Below are 24379 nucleotides of genomic sequence, written 5' to 3' on the forward strand. Positions count from 1 at the left end.
GCTCCCTCGAATGAGTAAATCTTTGAAACAAAAAAATAAATAAATAAAAATAAAATAGATTATAGAGAAAAAGAAGGAAGAAGGACAAGGTGTTATAGGGGATGATATGAGAAAACCGGGGTCTTCGGATACCTGGGTGGCTCAGTGGTTGAGTGTCTGCCCTAGGTTCAAGGTGTGATCCTGAGCTCCCAAGATTGAGTCCCTCATCGGGCTCCTCACAGGGAGCCTGCCTCTCCCTCTGCCTCTGTCTCTCATTAATAAATAAATAAAATCAAAAAAAAAAAAAAAAAAGAGACTGGGGTCTTGATTCACTATATGTGGTTACTTGTAAAAATCTAAAACATCATGAAAGCATGAAGGAGGTGATGTGATGAGGCAAGTAGATAAGTGAGATAAAAGCATTACCAGTCAATGGAAGATCAAGTGCCAAGAAGCTGGGACAGGAGTATCACTGAAAATATCCTGCCATGACAAGCAGGCCAGTAAGGTCATAGAACAAGTGCAGGAGAAAACAGTAAGAGATGGAATCAAAGTAGTAATGAGGTCTTGAGTACAACTCTAAGACTTTGGCTTCTACTATATACAGTAAGAAGAGGAACCATCACAGAGTTTGGACAAAAGAATAACATGAGCTAACCTATTTTCGCAGAGTCATCATCCATGGCTGCTGTGTGCAAAACTGATGTGCAATTGTGCAAGAGCAGAAGAGAGATCAGTCAGGAAGCTATTACTGTAATCCAGTCAAGAGATGATGGTAGCGGGGTGCCTGGGTGACTCAATTGGTTGGGCATCTGACTTCAGCCCAGATCATGACCTCAGGTTCCTAAGATCAAGCCCTGTGTCAGAGCCCCACATCAGGCTCCCTGCTCAGTGGGGCGTCTGCTTCTCCCTCTGCTCCTCCCCCCTGCTTGTACACTCTCTAGCAAATAAATAAATAAAACCTTAAAAAAAAAAAAAAAAAGATGATGGTAGCATGGACCAGGGTGTTCTACAGTGGTGGCAGAAGTTATAAGGGCAGGGGTGCCTAGGTAGCTCAGTGGGTATCTCTTCGTTTTGGCTCAGGTCATGATCTCATGGGTCTTGGGATCAAGCCTTGCATCAGGCTCCCTGCTCAGCACGAAGCCTGCCTAAAAGATTCCCTCCCCCTGCCCTTGCCCCTTCCCCCACTCATATGTATCTGCCCACACTCTCTCATAAATAAATAAAATCTTTAGTAAATAAGATGAAATCTTTAAAAATATATAGAAAAAAGTATAAGGGCAGTCACTCTAACTCCTGTTTTAAATTAGTTCCCCTCTCCCTTTATAATCTCTTAAGCCTCTGAACTCTGCCTTCATAGAATTTATCACAGTTTGTAATATATTTACTTGTAAAATTATGTTAAATGTCTTTTCTCTCAAAGGATTCTAAGCTCCCTAAGAGTAGAGACTGGGTCTCTTTGCTCACCATTTTATTGCAAGCCTCAAACAAATAAATCAGTAAAATGCAAAGTTTTTAAAAAGTAACTTTTTTATGTTAACTATACTGGATTAAAAAAAAAAAAAACCTTTGGGGGCACCTGGGTGACTCAGTTGGTTGGCCCTCTGCCTTCCCTCAGGTCATGAGGCCACGGTCTTAGAATCAAGCCCTGCTTCGGGTTCTCTGCTCAGTGGGAAGTCACTTCTCCTGCTGCCTTTGCTCCTCCCTACCCCCCCACTCCCCCCCCCATGCACGCTTCTCTCTCTCAAATGAATAAAATCTTAAAAAAAAAAAAACCTTCTATCCTCGTTTGAATTAGACTAAATCAAAACGTCTCCTAGCCAACCTCCCTTGTCTCTTTGAGTCCTTTCTCATTTTTTGTTTTAAGATTTTATTTATTTGAGAGAGAGAGAAAGGGCATGCACAAGTGGAGGGAAGCAGGGCAGAGGCTGAGGGAGAAGCAGACTCCCCACTGAGCTAGGAACCCGAAGCAGAACTCGATCCCAGAACCCTGGGATCATGACCTGAGCTGAAGGCAGACATTTAACTGACTGAGCCACCCACGAGCTCCTTCTCATTCTTTTCAATCTGTTCTCCACACAGCAGCCAGAATAATCATCAAACATGAAGGAGTCTTCTCTCTCATCAGGATGACCTTTGAGCTAGCAAAGGGGGATTGCGAGTAACCAAGGACAAGCCTTCTAACTGGCCTGTAATCTTTCCTCCTTCCCTTATCTTCTTCTCTTATTATGTTGAGGCAAATTTTTCAGGGGGAGGGGCAGCACATCTGAGACCAAGTTTTTGGCTGACATGGCCATGAGTTTGGTTACAAACAGAAAACACTTAATTAAGCAATTAAGTAAATACACTGAAGATAATGTAAGCTAAGTTTCTAACTATCAGAGAAAGGAGTTACAAACATGGGAAGAGAGATGGCTAGAATAAATTCTGTCGCTTCTGCTTGGAATTGGAGATATCAGTGTGAACTTATTTTTTAATATAGTGAAGAAATACAAAAACAGGTATAAATGTGTGTGTGAGTGTATTTCCTAAACGTATATACTGAAAGGGCCTCGAAGCCCTGTTATACCTCAGCAGCAATAAGCACACCTAGAGCCCAGATGAGTAATATTCTGCTTTAGGAGCTAACACTCCTTTAAAAAATGGCAGATTCTATTCCTGAGACCAAGAAAATTCAAGATTCAAGCCTAAAGCATCTTGCTATGTGTCAGAGTTAAGGAAGCACTAAAAAAAAAAAAGAACATGTCAAAGACACAAGAACTAGCTTTAAGAGGCCCCTGCTAGCCAAATCCAGAAAATTTTAAATAAATCATAACCCATTGAGGAAAATAAGAATACCAATCTGAAGCAAATAAATAAATATGTGAACAGCAAAGTGCTAACCTACTGTTCAATGCCACCTAGTAACACTATAAGATATAACAGAGTTAGAAAAATCGCCAGTTGGCACCTTTCAGAGTATAATATGTTTTAGGTAAGATACATCACTGGCTGCTAAAGCAAAAAAGTTTGATGGAAATAGGGTATTACAAAGACTCAAAATATCTCCCCATGAAATACTAATTATCAATATACTTATTAACTGTAAGGTCAATGGCCAGCAGAGGTGGCGCAGCAGTTTAGCACCGCCTGCAGCCCGGGTGTGATCCTAGAGACCCAGGATCAAGTCCCACGTCGGCTCCCTGCATGGAGCCTGCTTCTCCCTCTGCCTGTGTCTCTGCCTCTCTCTCTCCCTCCTCTCTCTGAATAAATAAATAAAATCTTAAAAAAAAAAAAAAAAACTGTAAGGTCAAAACTGACAGATATCATCTTGACCAAGTGATAAAGTTAAACATTAGCAGCACAGGACAAATCAAAATCAAGTTCTTCCTGAAAGACACCAAAACAAAAAGAAAACACAAGAGCTGCATTTTGGTGGTACTACTGTCCAAAAATGCAAAAATGACAAGAAAATATAAGACAAACCCTAACTGAAGGACAGTCTACAAAGTAGCCTGTACACTTTAAAAATGTCAAGGTTGTGAAAAACAAGGAAAAACAAAACTGTTCCAGACTGAAGGACACTAAAGAGCCAATTATTTTTTTTTAATTTTTTTTCTTTATTTATTCATGATAGTCACAGAGAGAGAGAGAGAGAGAGAGAGAGGCAGAGACACAGGCAGAGGGAGAAGCAGGCTCCATGCACCGGGAGCCCGACGTGGGATTCAATCCCGGGTCTCCAGGATCGCGCCCTGGGCCAAAGGCAGGCGCCAAACCGCTGCGCCACCCAGGGATCCCTAAAGAGCCAATTAAATGCAATGCAGGATCCTGGATTAGATACCACACGTGTAAACAACATTATCGGGGGAACTGGCAAAATCTGGATGTGTTTTATGGATTAAATGGCAATTCAATGTTAACTTCCTGATTTTGAAAGTTGTACTATGGTTATGTAGGAGAGTATTCTTCTACTTAAAAAAATGAACTCTGGAAAAAAATGAACACTGAAATATTAAATACTTAAACTCTTTAATGGATTCCTATTATTCTTCAAATTACATACAAAATTTTTGACAGAGTCTGGAATTATCTAGCCATCACTCAACTATTCAGCCTCATCTGAGAATATTCACTACACATTCTAGTCATTAGTCTATCTATGCTCACTCCTGGCTTAGGGTCTTCACCTATTTTTTTCTCTGAAAACTTTTTTTCTCTAGAAGTTTTTCTCTTTGCATGAGATTCTTTCCGTCCGCCCCTCCCCACCAGCTCACATTCAAGCTCCCTCGAATGAGTAAATCTTTGAAACAAAAAAATAAATAAATAAAAATAAAATAGATTATAGAGAAAAAGAAGGAAGAAGGACAAGGTGTTATAGGGGATGATATGAGAAAACCGGGGTCTTCGGATACCTGGGTGGCTCAGTGGTTGAGTGTCTGCCCTAGGTTCAAGGTGTGATCCTGAGCTCCCAAGATTGAGTCCCTCATCGGGCTCCTCACAGGGAGCCTGCCTCTCCCTCTGCCTCTGTCTCTCATTAATAAATAAATAAAATCAAAAAAAAAAAAAAAAAAGAGACTGGGGTCTTGATTCACTATATGTGGTTACTTGTAAAAATCTAAAACATCATGAAAGCATGAAGGAGGTGATGTGATGAGGCAAGTAGATAAGTGAGATAAAAGCATTACCAGTCAATGGAAGATCAAGTGCCAAGAAGCTGGGACAGGAGTATCACTGAAAATATCCTGCCATGACAAGCAGGCCAGTAAGGTCATAGAACAAGTGCAGGAGAAAACAGTAAGAGATGGAATCAAAGTAGTAATGAGGTCTTGAGTACAACTCTAAGACTTTGGCTTCTACTATATACAGTAAGAAGAGGAACCATCACAGAGTTTGGACAAAAGAATAACATGAGCTAACCTATTTTCGCAGAGTCATCATCCATGGCTGCTGTGTGCAAAACTGATGTGCAATTGTGCAAGAGCAGAAGAGAGATCAGTCAGGAAGCTATTACTGTAATCCAGTCAAGAGATGATGGTAGCGGGGTGCCTGGGTGACTCAATTGGTTGGGCATCTGACTTCAGCCCAGATCATGACCTCAGGTTCCTAAGATCAAGCCCTGTGTCAGAGCCCCACATCAGGCTCCCTGCTCAGTGGGGCGTCTGCTTCTCCCTCTGCTCCTCCCCCCTGCTTGTACACTCTCTAGCAAATAAATAAATAAAACCTTAAAAAAAAAAAAAAAAAGATGATGGTAGCATGGACCAGGGTGTTCTACAGTGGTGGCAGAAGTTATAAGGGCAGGGGTGCCTAGGTAGCTCAGTGGGTATCTCTTCGTTTTGGCTCAGGTCATGATCTCATGGGTCTTGGGATCAAGCCTTGCATCAGGCTCCCTGCTCAGCACGAAGCCTGCCTAAAAGATTCCCTCCCCCTGCCCTTGCCCCTTCCCCCACTCATATGTATCTGCCCACACTCTCTCATAAATAAATAAAATCTTTAGTAAATAAGATGAAATCTTTAAAAATATATAGAAAAAAGTATAAGGGCAGTCACTCTAACTCCTGTTTTAAATTAGTTCCCCTCTCCCTTTATAATCTCTTAAGCCTCTGAACTCTGCCTTCATAGAATTTATCACAGTTTGTAATATATTTACTTGTAAAATTATGTTAAATGTCTTTTCTCTCAAAGGATTCTAAGCTCCCTAAGAGTAGAGACTGGGTCTCTTTGCTCACCATTTTATTGCAAGCCTCAAACAAATAAATCAGTAAAATGCAAAGTTTTTAAAAAGTAACTTTTTTCCTTATCTCTGAAAAGTAAAACTCAAAATTCTGTTTTGATAATGAACAGGAGCTACTAAAGAAAATGCCCAGGACAGAATAGCAAGTACCACGGGCCTGAGGCATTAGAAGGCAACGGTGTGCCTGAGGGTATGCATGGCACAGTAAGAAGGCCCATATGGCTATAGGGTGGGGATTTACAAACTTTTTCTGAGAAGGGCTATTGCAGGCTTTGCCAAGCAAAAGGCAAAACCAAGGATAATGTGTAGTTTCTTATATAACAACAAAGAAAAGTCCTGCCTGACCTATAGCTTCTTTATCTAAGTTAGGCCATCTTAGGGGGCACAGTAGGTCCAACTGTCATTAGCTGGAGCCGTTTCCAAAGGAAGAGTATCCAGTCTGGTAAAGAGGGTCCCAATACAGTCAGCTTCACTCTTGGCCCTAGTGACACCCAAATTCCAGCACACCCTTGTCTTCTCCCAGAGAGCCGTCATCTCAACTTGGGCAGCTGGCTCAGCGGCTGGAGACAAGGCAATTTGCTGAATCACCAATTCCCAGTCTGAGATTCTACATTCACTGCCAAGTGTAGGTGGCACCAAAGCAAACCCTGGGCAGCAGTGAGATGTGACCAGCGGCTAGGGAGGAAGGCGCTGGGAATAAAGGGGATCCAACAGAAGGGAACACTCCAGCAAGGTCCCCAAGGCTCACAGCCCTAGTCCACTAGAGAAGTGGCTGTGGACAATACAAAAACAGGCAGCTGGGCAGGCCTTAGTTTGCTGACTTCTGTTCTAAAGAGTAAGCAAGAAGCTACTTTCTCTGCAAATGGATCAGGAAAAAAAGAGAAAGGCAACAGAATGTCCAAAATTTTTTTTAACTACTCTATTCAAAGTTCTGGGGGTCAACTCTCAAAACTTAAGTTGTGTAGGAAAACAGTGCGTTTACAGCCTATACTTGAGTGACCAGAAGTTATATGGAATCCTCAAAAATTATAAAATTTATATAAAACTTATTATAAAGTTTATATTAAAAAGTATAAAATAAAGTACTATGGGACAGCAGTCATTGGAAATCAACAATATCTGACTCACATGGAGTAAACTCCAAGAGAGACCAACTAATGCTTTTCAAAGAAAGCAGCCATTGATAACTGCAGTTACCACAGGCAAAATGCTGTTCCTACAGTAGCACTAAATACAATGAACTACTCCTTAAAAAAATTCCATCATACCACCCCTTGTAATTCAACCTTGATCTCAGGTCTCAAAATTCCAAGAGAGGGAACAAGAACAGAAGCAAAAGAATCTACCCACCTCTCTATCATTTAAATATGATTTACTAGATCAGCAGATTCTAGCTCAGGCTATACCTCTAATAAAGTAGGAAGAAAGCAAACCAGGGTCCTATACCAGAGGGGGAAGGGAAGGGGGAAGGGGGAAGGGGGAAGGGGGAAAGGGGGAAAAAGGGGGAAAGGGGGAAAAAGGGGGAAAGGGGGAAAAAGGGGGAAAGGGGGAAAAAAAGGGGGAAAGGGGGAAAAAGGGGGAAAGGGGGAAAGGGGAAGGGGAAAGGGGAAAGGGGAAAGGGGAAAGGGAAGGAGGCAGTCCCAGTGGCTCAGTGGTTTAGCGCAGCCTTTAGCCCTGGCGTGATCCTGGAGACCCTGGATGGAGTCCCACGTTGGGCTCCCTTCATGAAGCCTGCTTCTCCCTCTGCCTGTGCCTGTGTCTCTGCCTCTCTTTCTCTGTGTCTCTCTTGAATAAATAAGTAAAAATCTTTTTTAAAAATGGAAGAAAAGAAAAGAAAAGAAAAGAAAAGAAAAGAAAAGAAAGAAAAGAAAAGAAAAGAAAAGAAAAGAAAAGAAAAGAAAAGAAAAGAAAAGAAAAGAAAAGAAAAGAAAAGAAAAGAAAAGAAAAGAAAAGAAAAGAAAAGAAAAGAAAAGAAAAGAAAAGAAAAAAGAAGTGTTATGGGAAATAATGCTACAAAGAACCCAAACATACCTTTAATATTTTAGAAGTAATTTTTTTTATCAATTATAAAACCCTAAACTTGCTTGGGCTTGCAAGTCAGATGACCCTGAGCTTGAATCCCAACTCCACCAACTCAGAGCTGTTTAGACTATGTGTAAGTTATGAATAACCTCTCCAAACCCTTCCTAATGTGAGGTAATAGATCAGTGAATTTAAGCATGTGGAAAAAGATTATACAATACATGCTAAGTACTTAAAATAGTGTTGATGTATAGTATATGTGACATAAATGATAGCTATAGATTATTATTTTGCAACTATTCAGCAGTACCTTTATACATTCTCCAATAACTTTATAAACTTCAGTCACCTTAGAGCAAATATCCATAGCTCAATTTTTAAAAGCTCACAGGGGAAAAAAAAAAAAAACCTAGGAAATGAATTCATCCTTTTGAACATACAAAGGGCAGGTATAGAACAAATTCCCATTAGAAATTCTAGTTTTAGGGGCACCTAGGTGGCTCAGTCAGTTGAGCCTTCAACTCTTAGTTTCAGCTCAAGTCATATTCTCATGGGTGATGGGATCAAGCCCATGTTAGGCTCTCTGCTGAGAGTCTGCTTGAAAAGTCTCTCCCTCTGCCCCTCTCCTGACTTGTGTGTGTGCACAGGTTCAATCACTTGCGCGCGCTCTTGCTCTCTAAAATAAATAAATAATCTTTAAAAAAAAAAAAAAAAGGAAAGAAATTCTAGTTTTGAAGTTTAAGGGGAACATGTGAAGATTGAGAACAACCAATCCACAGTGGCCAAAGCGATACTGCAATGCATATTCACATAACCTATACAGCTCCAGTCGCCACTGACTACCGAGAGAACAAGAGAATACAAAGAGCTGGACCACGTATTAGAGTTAATAGATCCTTCTGGAACCTCATTTTCACACATCTTTCGTCACCTAATTAATCACATGAAGAATCATTAATAAAGCATTTTGCAGCACAGTAGAAAGTAACAAGTCAGGGAGTCAAGAGGTCAGGATATTTGTCTAATTCTGCCACAAAGTCAATTGTATGGCCGTAAATCTGTGTGCAGAAGATTCTCCTTTAAGGTTGCACAGAATAAAGACAGTCCTAAGAAGCTTTTTTATTTAACAAATGTTAGAAGTCAGAACACAGAAAAACTAATCAGATTCTTTTAATCTTCCTTTAAATCATGTCTATTCAGGGTAGACTGGATGGCTCATTCGGTTAAGCTTCCAACTCATAGTTTCGGCTCAGGTCACCATCTCAGGATCATGAGACTAAGCCTCTAGCTGGGCTCCACACTCAGTGAGTGCCTGTTTTAAGATTCTCTCTGTTCCCTTCTCCCTCCCCTTCTGCCCCTCTCCTAGCTCACACAAGCTTCTGTACAAGCTCAACCATGCAGACAAACTCATTCTCTCCCTCGAATTAATAAAATCTTTAAAAAAAAGAAAGAAAGAAACCATATTTATTCATCTATGGAATAAAATTACTGAGCCAAATCAAGGTCAGCCAAGTACAGATACTTTTTGAGATGAAGGGCCAACTATTACATATCTTAATTTCCTCCAAACAGTTTGAATAACAAACTTCTAGTAATGTCATTAGCACTAAAAATTATCTTAATATATTCCTCCCCAAACTAACAATCAGAATGTAAGCAACAGTTGTGAAGTAAAATGGAAAAGCAATATTTTCTTTCCTGATCTATAAAACACTAGTGCTTGAAAAAAGAATTCAGAAATTTTGAAACTAATTCCATCACCTTTACTTATCACAAATGAAAATATTACCATAACACAACAAACTAAATATTAACCCACAAGAGAATAACAAATTTAGAATTTTTACAAAACCTACATAAATGACTCTTGAGTTAAGGAAAACAAAAACTACAAACTCTTAAAAAAATGTCAATGAAGGGATCCCTGGGTGGCGCAGCGGTTTGGCACGTGCCTTTGGCCCAGGGCGCGATCCTGGAGACCCGGGATCGAATCCCACATCGGGCTCCCGGTGCATGGAGCCTGCTTCTCCCTCTGCCTATGTCTCTGCCTCTGTGTGTGTGTGTGTGTGTGTGTGTGTGTGACTATCATAAATAAATAAAAATTTTTTTAAAAAATGTCAATGAAAATACTAATATCAAAACCTATGGATGTAACCAAAAGACTGAGAAAAAGCATATAGTCCTTAAAAAAAAGGTATTAGAAAAACAAAAGATGAAAAGATAATCATTCAATACAAAAAGGGGAAAAAGAAAAATGAGTAACAAACGCAGAAAACAAACCAAAAAAACATACACTAGGTTAAGGTTTGTATTTATTTATTTGAGAGAGAGGGAGGAAAGACAAGCCAGGGGAGGGGCAGAGGGACAAGCAGGGTCCCCATGGAGCAGGGAGCCGGGCTCTAGGCTCTATCCCAGGACCCTGAGATCATGACCTAAATCGAAGTCAGACAGTTAACCAACTGAGCCACCCAGATGCCCCTCGATTTGTTTTGTTTTTTGTTTTGTTTTGTTTAAAAAAAAAAAAAGACAGGGCCCAAGCCCTTAGCAAATTTGACCAATGGGGAAAATCACATGTAACACATGCACATTAGGAATAAGAAAAAATTACAACTACTGATTATAAAAATAAAACATTTCGCAAGCATTTCTGTATGACAAACAACATCATAAAAACAATTAAGAAGCAAGACTTAAATATGGATATTTACAATACACATGACGGGAAAAGGATAAACAACCAGAGGGCAGCCTGGTGGCCCAGTGGTTTAGCGCCACCTTCAGCTCAGGGCGTGATCCTGGAGACCAAGGATAGAGTCCCACGTCAGGCTCCCTGCATGGAGCCTGCTTCTCCCTCTGCCTGTGTCTCTGCCTCTCTCTCTCTCTCTCTCTCTCTCTCTCCTGCTTCTCCCTCTGCCTGTGTCTCTGCCTCTCTCTCTCTCTCTCTCTCTCTCTCTCTGTGTCTCTCATGAATAAGTAAAATCTTAAAAAAAAAAAAAAAAAAAAAAAAAAGAATAAATAACCAGAAAATGTAAAAGCTCCTAAAAATCAGTAAGGAAAGAAAAACAAGCAACCCAGAAAATGCACAAAGAAAAAGAACAGACCATTCGCATTAAAAGAAACTAAGTGACCAGTAAATATAAGATGTTCTACCTCAGAGAAATCTGGGCAATGTAGCGAAAACAAGATACCATCTCTCACCCATCATTTCACAAAAAGCAATAATTTAAATTATTAACTAGCAAGTATCAGCAAAAATGTGGAGGAATAAAAAATTCACATATTCCTGCTGATGGGAATGCAAGTTGATAAAACCACTGCGGAGAGCCTGTTAACTGTCTTCCAGTTAACCGGAGATCTGAATAAACATCCTTCTCTGTTTCCTCCCAAAACTCCATTTAAAAAAGGAATAAAATATTTTAAAAATGTAAATGCACGAGGAGAGACAATGGGATACAGCACAATAGTATACAAGAGGTTTCAGGAAATTTTCTAAAAGGTGAGAAGTGGATGAATGAAGCAGAGAGAGAGAAAGCAGAAAATCTGACTGCCTAGAGGGGAGGGAGCTAACAAAATATAAACCAAATCATGCCAGAGGAGCCAGAAATTAAGAAACATGAGATACTCAAGGAAAGAATCTAGCATGAGTCTGAGAAGAGAAGGTATGCCTGAAAATCTTTGAAAGACACCTTTAGTCTCCCAGCTCCACTCCTCTGAGGAAAATGTTAGGGATATCTAGCACAGCTAAGGTGGGAAGAAGCAGACCAAGAGGCTATGGTTGGAGTGCTAACTGCCTGCATCATTCTCTCTCCTCCCTCACTAATAGAACCCCAGATTTCAGGTGGGTATATGACTGCCCTTAATAAAAATTCCTTTTTCTATCCTTCTAGGAGATGTGGACATATATGAACAGCCAATAACATATGAGTGGGGTGTTGGAGGCAGTTTCCAGGAAATATTCCAGAAACTGAGCCTTCTGCCTCCTTTCTCCCTTCTTCTTTCCTACTTTCTGAAACTTGGGTATGACTACTATCTGGGCCTTGAAAACGACTCTTGGTTTACAGAACAGATAGCTGGAAGACACTCAAGCCTGATGAACTTCACAGAACCACTATACCATCCCGACAACCAGAATTACCTCCAGCTTTCTACACAAGAATACAATCGTTATTTAACTCACTGATAATTTAAGATCTCGTACTTGCAGCTAAATCCAACCCTAATACAAGTATCACACTAAACTAGGTGGTATAAGACTGCATATATGATTGCTAAAATCCCCAACCTCCATTCCCCTGGATCAAATTTCAGAAAGCTGACAACCAGGCTTTTTCATAGAAGACTGGAAGCTTTCTCTAAAAAAAAACCTAACTGCCACAAAAGACACAGGCACTGATATCTGAACTTTCCTTCCCAAAAAAAAAAAAACAACAGCATGGTTTCCCTCTGATCACCCTAAAGTTTACCAAGGCTCTTCTATCAATTTTTAGTTAAATAAACTTTGTAAAAGATAATGTCCATTCTCAATATCATACTTACAAGTACAAATGGATATTCTAGGAAATTTTAATAGATCTCTATGAGTTAGTAATAATAAAAAGACAAGTCCATCACAGGACCTCTATATTGTGCTGGGTACCAGGACTTATCAAGCTAGCTTCTATTCTTCAGAAATTAGCTCCAACCTTCTGATTCAAAAATTTTATTAAAAGTTCATTAAATTAGGAGCACCTAGGTGGTTCAGTCAATTAGGCATCCAACTCTTGATTTCAGCTCAGGTCATGATCTCAGGGTCATGGGATGAGCACTGCTCTGGGCTCCATGCTCAGCTGGCTCAACAGGAAGTCTGCTAACATTTTCTTCCTGTCCCTATCCCTCTGCCCTTTTACCAGCTTGCATGCACATGTGCTCTAATAAATAAATAAATTATTTTTTAAAAAAATAAAATAAAAAATTCACCAAGTTCAAAAAATGTAAATTAACATTCAGTTTACACAATTGCCGAAACATAATTATTAATTATTGAAGATTCAAAAAATTAAAAAAATAAAAATAAAAATAAAGTTAGAGATTCCAGAGACACCTGGCTGCCAAGTATGCAACTCCTGATCTCAGGGTCATGAGTTTGAACTCCACGCTGGGTGTGGAGCCTACTTTAAAAAAAAAATCAAATTCTGAAAACACCTGGGTGGCTCAGCGGTTGAGTGTCTGCCTTCAGGCCTAGGGCGTGATCCTGGAGCCCACATCGGGCTCCCTACATGGAGCCGCCTTCTCTCTCTGCCTATGTCTCTGCCTCTCTGTGTCTATGAATAAACAAATAAAATTTTAAAAAAATAAAATAAAATAAAATGTGAGGGTGCCTAGGGTTATTGGGTTAAGCATCTGCCTTCAGCTCAGGTCATGATCCCAGGGTCCTGGAATCAAGTCCTGCATCAGGGTCCCTGCTCCTCGAGGAGTCTGCTTCCCTCTCTCTCTCTACCCCTCCCCCCTTGCTCATGCTCTCTCAAGGTTTCATTCTCTCTCTCTCAAATTAATTAATAAAATTTTTTAAAAATAAAAACAAAATTTCAAAAAATAAAGATATTCTTCTTGCGTGACTGTCTCACAACTGTTTCATTTTTATAGCATACATGCTCAAGGAAATTTTATACACACTTTCGTGTTAAAATTTAACAGAATGTAGCCTATCTATTAGCTTATCCTAACACACTAGAAGGGCAAGAAATGAAAAAAATACATAGTTGTTAAATGAATGGGCTAGAAAAGGATAATACAGAGGTGACTGATGACACATGGTTAGTTTCAAAGACACTATCTCCACAACAGCCCTAGTACCTAGGAATAGTTCTCACATTTATGCCTGAGAAAAGAATAAGGACTGAACAAATGAGTGACGATTTTAAGGTTCACAGCAAAATCCTATTGAAACCGCCATCCCCTCTTTTCTTTTAGCCTTAAAATTGTGCACCAATTGTCTCTGAAAACTCCAAGCTCCTTAAGAGTTAGGGCCAAATTTAATCTACTTAACAAGACTGTTATCACAATGTCATAGCGCCGTCATGCTTTTTAATACTAGTGGTAGAAAACTCTCATTGAATATTATTTTGTCTACATAAAAATCACTTTGGAGATTTTCTTAAAGTATGTTAGTTCTAAAAAATGGCTAAGAATTCCTAGGTTACCTTAACAAAGTGTTCAAACGAAGTACCAAACTAATGATCTTTGCAACCAACAGTCACATCTTTAAAAATGACACCAAAGGGTCACAATCTCTCTGAGCAGTCTAGTCAATATACTCCTTTTGGGGAACCAGCCCTTTCCCAATCCACATCAATACCGCTCTGATCCATGTGGGATGGAAAAATTAAACCAGCAACGTGACTCAGGCAAGAGCAATTAAATTAGCCTATTTCCCCTATTTCCCATTATCATAAATGGGCACAAGCCAATCCAATCAGAGACCTCCCACGGACTTTTTTTTTTTTTTTTAAGATTTTATTTATTCATTCATGAAAGACAGAGAAAGGCAGAGACATAGAAGCAGGCTCCATGCAGCGAGCCCGATGCGGGACTGGATCCCAGGACCCCGCGATCACGACCTGAACCCAAGGCAGATACTCAACCGCTGAGCCACCCAGGCGTCCCCTCCCATGGACTTTTGCCAGAGATGAGAAAAGCACTGTCCTATTTAAGATCCTGAGTATTCCAGACCACGGTAATTATAGTAGAGCTGCGAGGGGGCATGTCTCCAAAACAGGGACAAAGCTCACCTATACTGAGGGAATCATCAGGGATGCAAGATGATCTCCAGTGATGTTTAAAGCTAAAGAAGCAATATTCCTAGACTTTTCAGACACGAGAACAAACTAACAAACAAACTTGGGCTTCTCTTTGCATCCTAATACAGCTGTTTCCCTGTGAAACAAGCAGAACATGTTCCACATAGGAAATGAGACACACTACCAAGTAGGCAAAAGGAAGTTTTTTACAAAAAAAGTACTAGAAGAATGTCGTCGTCCTATCCTAAAAGTACCACAAACGGAACCCTCGTAAAATACAGCAGGAGTTCGTAGGCGTCCGTTTTTGTTAAGGTAACAAATCCACTCCAGGTGCATACCTGCTTGTGAACAAACGGATTTTAAACAACCGATCTTGAACACTCTGTCACTGAAGCTTAATTTCAAATAATTGTAGCTCCTAACCTTTGTGATTTTCCGTCATTCGATCATGATGAATCTAAGACCGCTCATCTCAAATTAAAAGAAATGTAGTAAGTACTAGACGTTCGTTCCAGGGCCCCAAACCCCACTCCTTCAAGCAACGAGTATTATTACGAAAGCTCAACCTGGCCAAGAAAGTTTTCGCGGTGATGCAAAAATGGGGGTAGGGTGGAGTCCCGAAGACCCCAAAAAGTGAGAATTCCTTCGAGGAAGATGTGGCCAGAGGGTGCAGTCGGGGCCGACCGTGCGACCCGGGTGGACGGTGGCCGAGCCCCAGCCGACCGGGGGCTGCGGCGCTGCGGCGTGCGGGGCCGGTAGGGGAGCGGCCCGGGGAGCCGCGGAGCGGGAAGAGGGGAGCAGGGCCCGCCGGCCGCTCCCGCCCACCGGGAAGGAATGCGGGCCACACCTACGCCGGCCGGGGCGGCGCGGGGCGGGGCGGGGCGGCTCCGGCTCCGGCTCCGGCCGCGGGGGCGAGGGAGGCCCCGGAAAGGCGCAGGAAGCCGCGGGGCAGCCGGGCCGGACCACCTTCCCGCCGCCGGCCCGAGGCCCACCCACCTCAGGAGCGTCTCGAGCGCGCCCTCGTGCTTGTCCAGCGGGCGTCCGAGCGCGGCCCGGCGCAGCTTGCTGAGCTCCTCCGCCGCGCGGCAGTACTGGGCCTGCTCCTCGCCGCCGCTCGGGTACGTCTGCTGGATGAACTTCACCAGCGGCTTGGCCAGGTCCACCTCCGAAGTCTTCTTCAGCTGTACCGAGATGAACGTCGCCATGGCGAGCACCTCGGCCGCTGTTCGGGCCGCAGAGACCGCGGGGCGGTGACGAGAGGCGGGCGGGCGGGCGGGCGGACCAACTAGCCGACGGACGGGATCTCCGCCGGGGCTTTGGGTCCGGCCACTTCCGGGAGCCCCCACGCAGGCGCAGTCGGCGCGCCGCCGGGGTCACGTGAGCAGCCGGCGCGGCAGCGTCGTCGGGGCCCGCCCGGCGTGGGCCGCGCGGCGAGGAGCCGGCTCTTCCCGCAGGTGCTGTTCGGGTTCCCAGCTCAGCGCTGCGGCGGCCGGCCGAGCGCTTTCGCGTGCAAGTCCCTGTTCCTCCCCTCGCACAGCTCTGAAGTAGGTGCTGCCGCCTTGCAGTCTCGGCTACTGTGACCTACGGCAGTTGACTGAAGGGACTGCTAAGCACAGAGCCTGAGGGCGCCGCGAGCCGGCTGAGCCATCCTGCCACTGTGCAGCTCACGGTCAGGTCAGGGCGCAGGTGCGAAGGTGGACAAGGCACGGCGCGCAGCACAGGGTGTTGGGATGTGCGATAGTAGGGTCCCGTGGGAGAACCTGGCTTAAACAAGATGATTAGAGAAGGCGTCTCGGGGAAGGTTAACGTACGACCTGCGGTGTGACAGGTGCTTGGCATTACAAGGGAAGAGTGGCGAGGGAGAGCCTCCCAGATCAAGTGAGCGCAAGCGCAAGCGCCCCAGGACGCAAGCACCGCCCTTGTTCTGGGAGTTGAAGCAAACTGTGGCAAAACTGTAAAGACCCTATGGGGAGTGGAATGAAATAAAATCGGGGGGGGGGGGGTAAGCAGGCATCCATCAATCACAGCTTTAGAGGCCTACTTAAAGAATTTGTATTATAGAATAAATGCAAAGGAAGCGATAAACGGAATTTAAGCAATACTGGCATGATAGAATTTTTTTTTAATTTTTATTTATTTATGATAGTCACAGAGAGAGAGAGGCAGAGACACAGGCAGAGGGAGAAGCAGGCTCCCTGCAGGGAGCCCGACGTGGGATTCAATCCCGGGTCTCCAGGATCACGCCCCGGGCCAAAGGCAGGCGCCAAACCGCTGCGCCACCCAGGGATCCCGGCATGATAGAATTTATATTTTTTTATCAAAGATATTTTTATTTATTTGAGAGAGACAATTCATAAGCGAAAGAGAACAGGAGCAGGGGGAGAGGGGGAGGGAAAGGGAAAGGAAGAAGCAGGCTCCCAGCTGAGCAGGGAGCCCGGCACAGGGCTCGGTCCAGGGACCCTGAGGTCATGACCTGATCCCAAAGCAGATGCTTAACCCACTGAGCCACCCAGGGGCCCCTAGAATTTACATTTTTAAAAAGCCACCCTGTGTATCAACCTGATATTGTACCTCTTGATGGGATGTAGTATGAAGTACATAATAAATATCATCTATGATATATTCCAAGCAAAAATGTTTAACTCGAGTCACAGAATAGTATATGTTACAGTATCTCACTTTGATTACAAATACAAAATATGTGTATCTGTACTACAAAAAAAAAATCTAGAATTATACTGTAAGGTGTTAGCAGTTGTAATCTTTGGAAGTAGAAATATATTTTTTTATTTTCTTATTTTTACCTTTTTTTGTAATAGTTGAATTTTGCTACATTTTTTAATGTTTTTATTGAAGCGTAGCTTACCCACCATGTTACATTAGTTTCAGGTGTACAACATAGTGATTTACAAGTCTGCAAATTATGCTCTGCTCACCACAAGTGTAGCTACCATATGTCACCGTACAATCCTATTACAATACCATTGACTATATTCCCTGTGCTGTACCTTTTGTCTCCATGACTTATCCATTCCGTAACTGGAAACCTCTCCCACTTCACTTCACCCATTTTGCCCATCCCCTGACAGCCATCAGCTCTACTTATGGGTTTTGCCTATCTTTTTTGTGTAAGTTTTTTACAGCACAAATGCTACTTTTGTTATAAAAGTTTATTTCACCAAATTTTGTGGGTTTTTTATTAATAAAAAATTCTAAGTTAAAATAGCCACTTTGGCTGCTAAGTAGAGAATGTATTAAAGAAAGGCAAAGTGGAAATAAGGAGGCAAGTCATGAGATCATGCCAGAAATCCAGGCAAGAGGTCAAGAAAGCTAACATTAGCAGGAGTGAGCTAAATTTATGTGTTTTTTGAGTTACAAATTGAAGAATTTACTGATAATCAGGATAGGAAGGTGAAGAGAATAGAGTGACCACGGATGGCTCCTGGCTTCAGTGCCTGAATTTCTGAGTGGTCAGTAGAATCATTTACTAATACAAGGAAAACTGATCATCCACTGATGGGGGCAGGCGATGGGGAGTGTTTGGACCTAGCCATTCAGATGGAGTCAATAAATTCACAATTGGGCTTATGAAATTAGAGCTTCAGAGAGAGGTCCTGTTTTGGAATCAGCAGTCAGCCTACAAATTATTTTTAAATCCCTGGGACTATAAAGGAACACAGAGAGATAGAAATAGGTCAGAAGCTATCAATTAGGAAAGATAGGATCAGAGTAGGTATATTATTAAGGCAGAATATGATGGAGTATCTTATAGGTTGGTTGACAAAAATGATCCACTGGAGAGAGAATGAAGAATCAGAAGAGCCTAAGGCGCAAAGCACATGAAAGGAGGAGAAGAAAGGGTAACCATAACTGGGAGGGTAGGAGAGAGGGATTAACTGTCAGAAAGATGTGGGATAAATCATTTGTTGAGGCAGATGGGGAATGAACATAGATGTGGTTAACTGTATGGCATCGGTAAAGGAAAGATTAAAGTGATCCTCTGATGGAATTTAAAATAAAATCCAAACTCTTTACTATAGTGTGATCTATTTCTGCATTATCTCTTCAATTTCATATTTTGTCACTTGTTCCTCATTTATTACTGCCCAGTCACATTGGTCTTATTTCAGTTCTCAAAATCACTAAGATCTTTCTTTCCAAATATGACAATACTCCCCCCCTCACTTTCTTCATATACATACGTTGAAATGTCTCCTCTCCATCATACCATTTAGATTCCCCCTTTGTTAATGTCTAATTCAGCCATTGTTTATTTCCTTCAAAACATTTATCCGAACTAGCAAATATTTTTGTTGTTGTTGATTGAATTTTTGTCTGACTTCCCCACTAGAATGTAAGCAAATTGTGTTTTCTTTTTAATACTGTTGTACCCAGCACTTGGCATGTGGTAGGCACTCAGTAAATATTTTTAAATCAGTTTCACTGCTTTAAAAAAAATTCGATTTCTACTATCAAAGTAACACGCCTTTCTCAGTAATATACCCTCATTAATTTGGCATAAGCCAGGGACGCCTGGGTAGCTCAGTAGTTGAGTGTCTGTCTTCAGCTCAGGGTGTGATCCCGGGGTCCTGGGATAGAGTCCCTCATCGGGCTCCCTGCGGAGAGCCTGCTTCTCCCTCTGCCTGTGTCTCTGCTGCTCTCTGTGTCTCTCATGAATAAATAAATAAATCTTTGAAAAGAATTTGGCATACGCCAGTGTTGTTAATTAGGCAATAATCATTAATTAGGCAGTAGGCCAGTGGCCAAAGAAGGACGGTATATTAGGATAGGCTACCTTTGTGTTCCGATAATAAACAATTTCAAAATCTTAGTATCCTAACAAAATACACATCTGTCCCTTATGCACACAAAGACCTATATAAGACAGCTAATTATCTCAACATGAGATGCCACTTTCAAAGGGGAAGAAGAAATCTATGGCATCGTGCAGCAGCTATTCAATGCCTCAGCCCTCACTTCCACTCAGATCTAACTGGCTAGAACCTCTCACATGGTCCCATCAAACTGCAGTGGGACAGGGAAAGGTAGTCTTCTCCATGCCCATGAAGGAGGGGGAGGCTGGATATTAAGGAGCAACAGTGATCCATTCCAAGAATGAGTTTCACTTGCTTCCAAACTTAATGGTAACATTGATTTTCCATCTGTGTAGTGAAACTCCATAAAATGCATTCATAGAGTATAGTAGTCTCAGTGTAATGTTTGGGGAGGGAGGATATTAAATCAGTAGATTTTCCTCCCTGATAATCTGTAGTTCCGGTAAACCCATCATTATCCCCACTGATTGAACCAATGGAAATAATCGCCTCTTTAGAAGGATAGAACCCCACTGAAAACAGGTAAGTTTCAAAACAGAGTTTTTGAAGTCCATATTGAGACAATAGCCTGAAATTAAGCACCTATGATTTCTAGAGGAGTTAAGCTTTGCTGATGTTGTTTAAGATTTATTCATTTATTTGAGAGAGTGACAGCGGAGGGGGAAGGGCAGAAGGAGAGAAGCAGACTCCCTGCTGGGCTCAATTCTAGGAACCTGAGATGATGACCTGAGCTGAAATCAAGAATGGGACACTTAACCAATGGGCCACCCAGGTGCCCCTGGCATCAAGATTTGTTGAGGAAAAAGAGGCTTATGGTAGCCATGCCCAGAAGGCCACAAAAAAGAGCTTTTTAAAGGAATAAGAGAGTAAATAGGTTTGATGGAAGGAAAGTTCCCACAATGTAAGAAAGAGAAGGCCTTTGGGTGCTGAGAGGAAGGGTCTGAAAGAGAGTGAAGGGCAGAAGGTTAATGCAGTGTCCCCACTTCCTTACTCCACACTCTAGAGTGTTGGGTAGCCAGGGGACAGGGGACGGCCTCAGGGGAGGAGATGAGTAGAAACAAAGAGACAAATCAAGAACAGCAAGAATGGTACCCCTGTGTCACCTGTAGAGACACATCCTGTGTAAGGAACGGAAAGCAGGGAATGGTGCTGGGCAGAGGCACTGTGTTTTTTGCAATATGTAATAAAGAACTATTTGTCTCTTTAATCTATTTGCATATTTAACTTCTAAAAAAATTTTAAAATGTATGCAAAAAAAAGTCATTTTTTCCACATACAGGAGTGTAAATTTTGTCTACATAGCACCAAAATTTTTTAGTTTAAATTCAATTAATTGGGACGCCTGCGTGGCTCAGCAGTTGGGCGTCTGCCTTTGGCCCAGGGTGTGATCCCAGGATCCAGGTTCGAGTCCTGTCCCCATCGGGCTCCTTGCGGGGAGCCTGCTTCTCCCTCGGCCTGTGTCTCTGCCTCTCTCTCTCTCTCTCTCTGTGTCTCTCATGAATAAATAAATAAAATCTTAAGACTGCTAACTCTGGGAAACGAACTAAGGGTGGTAGAAGGGGAGGAGGGCAGGGGGTGGGGGTGAATGGGTGACGGGCACTGGGGGTTATTCTGTATGTTGGTAGATTGAACACCAATAAAAAATTAAATAAAATCTTTTTAAAAATAAATAAAAATGAATTCAATTAATTAACATACAGTGTATTATTAGTTTCAGAGATAGAGTTCAGTGATTCATGAGTCTTATATAATACCCAGTCTCATTACATCACTTGCTTTCCTTAATGCCCCTCACCGACTTACTCCAACCCCCTACTCCCAACCCCTCCATCGACCCTCAGTTTGTTTCCCATGATTAGGATTCTCTTATGGTTTGTCTACTGCCCTGATTTCTTGTTTTATTTTTCCCTCCCTACCCATATGATCCACTGTTTTGTTTCTTAAATTCTACATATGAGTGAGATCATTTAGTACTTGTCTTTCTCTGATTTATTTTACTTAACATAATACCCTCTAGTTCCATCCATGTCATTGCAAATGGCAAGATTTCATTTTTTGATTGCTAAGTAATATTCCATTGTGTATATATACTATATCTTCTTTGCCCATCCGTCAATGGACATCTGGGCTCTTTCCATAATTGGCTACTGTGGATGTTGCTGCTATAGACATTGGGGTTCAGGTGCCCCTTTGAATCACTACCTTTCTATCTTTGGGGTAAATACCCAGTAGTGCAATTGCTGGGTCAGGGTACCTCTATTTTCACTTTTTGAGGAACTTCTATACTGTTTTCCAGAGTAGCTGCACCAGCTTACCTTCCTACCAACAGTGTAAGAGGATTCCCACTTCTCTGCATCCTTGCCAACATCTGTGGTTTCCTGACTTGTTAATTTTAGCCTTTCTGACATTTAAGGTGGATTTCATTGTGGTTTCAACTTGTATTTCCCTGATGCTGAGTGATGTTGAGCATCTTTTCATGTGTCTGCTTGTATATCTTCTATCTATTTGTATATCTTCTTTGGAGAAATGTCTGTTCATATCTTCTGCCCATTTTTTGATTGGATTTTTGTTCTTTGGGTGTTGTGTTTGATAAGCTCTTTATAGATTTTAGATATTAGCCCTTTATCTGATAAGACATTTGCAAATATCTTCTCCCATTCTGTTGGCTGTCTTTTGGCTTTGTTGACTGTTTCCTTTGCTGTGCAAAAACTTTTTATATTGATGAGGTCACAATAGTTCATTTTTGCCTTTGTTTCTCTTGCCTTTGGAGACTTGTCTAGCAAAAAAGTTGCTGCAGCTGAGGTCACAAAAGTTGCTGCCTATGTTCTCCTCTAGGATTTTGATGGATTCCTGTCATACATATAGGTCTTTCATCCATTTTGAGTCTATTTTTGTGTGTGGTGTAAGAGAATGGTCCAGTTACATTCTTTTGCATGTGGCTGCCAATTTTCCCAACACCATCTGTTGAAGAGACTGTCTTTTTTCATTACATATTCTTTCCTGCTTTGTCAAAGATGAATTGACCATAGAGTTGAAGGTCCATATCTGGGTTCTCTATTCTGTTCCATTGGTCTGTGTTGTCTACTTTTGTGCCAGTACCATACTGTCTTGATGATTACAGCTTTGTATTAGAGCTTGAAGTTCGGAATTGTGATGCCTCCAGCTTTTTTCTTTTCTTTTTTAAGATTTTATTCACTTATTCATGAGAGACACAGAGAGAGAGAGAGGCAGAGACACAGGCAGAGGGAGAAGCAGGCTCCATGCTGGGAGCTCAATATGAAACTCGATCTCGGGACTCCAGGACCATGTCCTGAGCTGAAGGCAGACGCTTAACCAGTGAGCCACCCAGGCGTCCCTGCTTTTCTTTTTCAACATTCCTTTGGTTATTCGGGGTCTTTTTGGTTCCATACAAATTATAGGATTATCTGCTCTAGCTCTGTGAAAAAAGTTGATGGTATTTTGATAGGGATTGCATTGAATATGTAGATTGCTCTAGGGAGCATAGATATTTTAACAATATTTTTCTCCCAATCCATGACCATGGAACATTTTTCCATTTATTTGTGTCTTCCTCAATTTCTTTCATGAGTGTTCTATAGCTTTCAGAGTACAGATCCTTTGCCTCTTTGGTTAGGTTTTAAATTTTTCTTTTTTTTTTTTAATTTTATTTATTTATTCATGAGAGACACACACAGAGAGAGAGAGAGAGGGAGAGGCAGAGACACAGGGAGAGGGAGAAGCAGGCTCCATGCAGGGAGCCTGACGTGGGACTCCATCCCAGGTCTCCAGGATTAGGCTCTGGGCCAAAGGCAGGCGCTAAACTGCTGAGCCACCCAGGCTGCCCTGGTTAGGTTTTTTTTCTAGCTATTCTATGGGTTCTGGTACAATTGTAAATGGAATCGACTCCTTAATTTCCCTTTCTTCTATCTCTTTGTTATGGCACCAAGATTTTTAAAAATAAATAGGGACACCATTAAGTCTTTTATCTAGAATGACTCCCTAGGTAAACCTGCTCTCATCCTATATATTGCTGCTCATATTTCCATCAGTTGCCACTTCTCTAATACCATTCACATTGAAATAACTACTGCTCCTTTCCACCAGAGTATCTCCTAGATGACAGTCATTTCACTTCAGTAAGATAACTTCTAAGAATAAAGTATCCAAATTATTTTTTAAATGCTTTATGGAATAGAAATAAACATTTCTGGAGAGCTGAAAATTATCTTGTGGGCATCTGAACACTGAGAGCATGTTTCAAGACTCCTATTTTCACTAAAATCCAATATTTGTTTAAGTATTTCAAGTTGAAAAAGGAGCATGCCCACCCTTTCACCCTGACTTTTGTTGTTAATTTGCTTTTACAGCTATATAAGAATATGTCTTTAGTCTGTTTCCTGAAACATACGTTAGCTCTGTTTCAGATTCAGGGAGCAGTTACTAAGTGTTATTAGTGTCTCTTCATATTAAACATACTTGTGTTTCTTCATAAGAAAATTATGTATTGGGATCCCTGGGTGACGCAGCGGTTTAGTGCCTGCCTTTGGCCCAGGGCGTGATCCTGGAGACCTGGGATCGAATCCCACGTCGGGCTCCCGGTGCATGGAGCCTGCTTCTTCCTCTGCCTGTGTCTCTGCCTCTCTCTCTCTCTGTGTGACTATCATAAATAAATAAAAATTTAAAAAAAAGAAAAAATTATGTATATACACAGAGTATGTGTAATTTCAGTTATCTTTGGTTACTTAATATTTATGATCTTGTACTAAAAAACGAACCCTGTAAGCCTTGTGGTACAAAGCATCAATAACATTAGGATGACCATACTAAGTTATTCAGCAAATATCTCTGAATTCCACTGTATGCCAAGCAAAATTTAAATCAAGAGAATTCTGTAACCAACCTATCAATCTATTATTGTATATATTGTATATATGTACAGAGGTCTTGATTCTATCCTCACAGAGGATAGTTTGGGAGATAATTCATAGGGAGAGGTCTAGGAGTTAAGGAAAGCCCTAAAACAGCAGATGTGCAACAGACCTACCGAGTAGCCAGGG

The 24379-nt window shown here is 41.7% G+C and overlaps 1 protein-coding gene across 2 annotated transcripts in view; it reads right to left on the bottom strand.

Annotated features, from left to right (window-relative positions):
* PDCD6IP (programmed cell death 6 interacting protein) overlaps positions 1-15833 on the bottom strand; it is a 91470-nt gene extending 75637 nt beyond the window's left edge. The window contains exon 1 of one of the 2 annotated variants that reach the window (XM_072793484.1): positions 15484-15833. In XM_072793484.1, coding sequence (XP_072649585.1) covers positions 15484-15692 — 209 coding nt within the window. In that variant the 5' untranslated portion in view covers positions 15693-15833. The remainder of the gene's footprint in view (positions 1-15483) is intronic. The other variant, XM_072793483.1, reaches the window with a different exon arrangement.
* Positions 15834-24379: the final 8546 nt, after the last annotated feature.

This window comes from Canis lupus, chromosome 22 (assembly GCF_048164855.1).
Source record: "Canis lupus baileyi chromosome 22, mCanLup2.hap1, whole genome shotgun sequence".
NCBI lineage: Eukaryota > Metazoa > Chordata > Mammalia > Carnivora > Canidae > Canis > Canis lupus.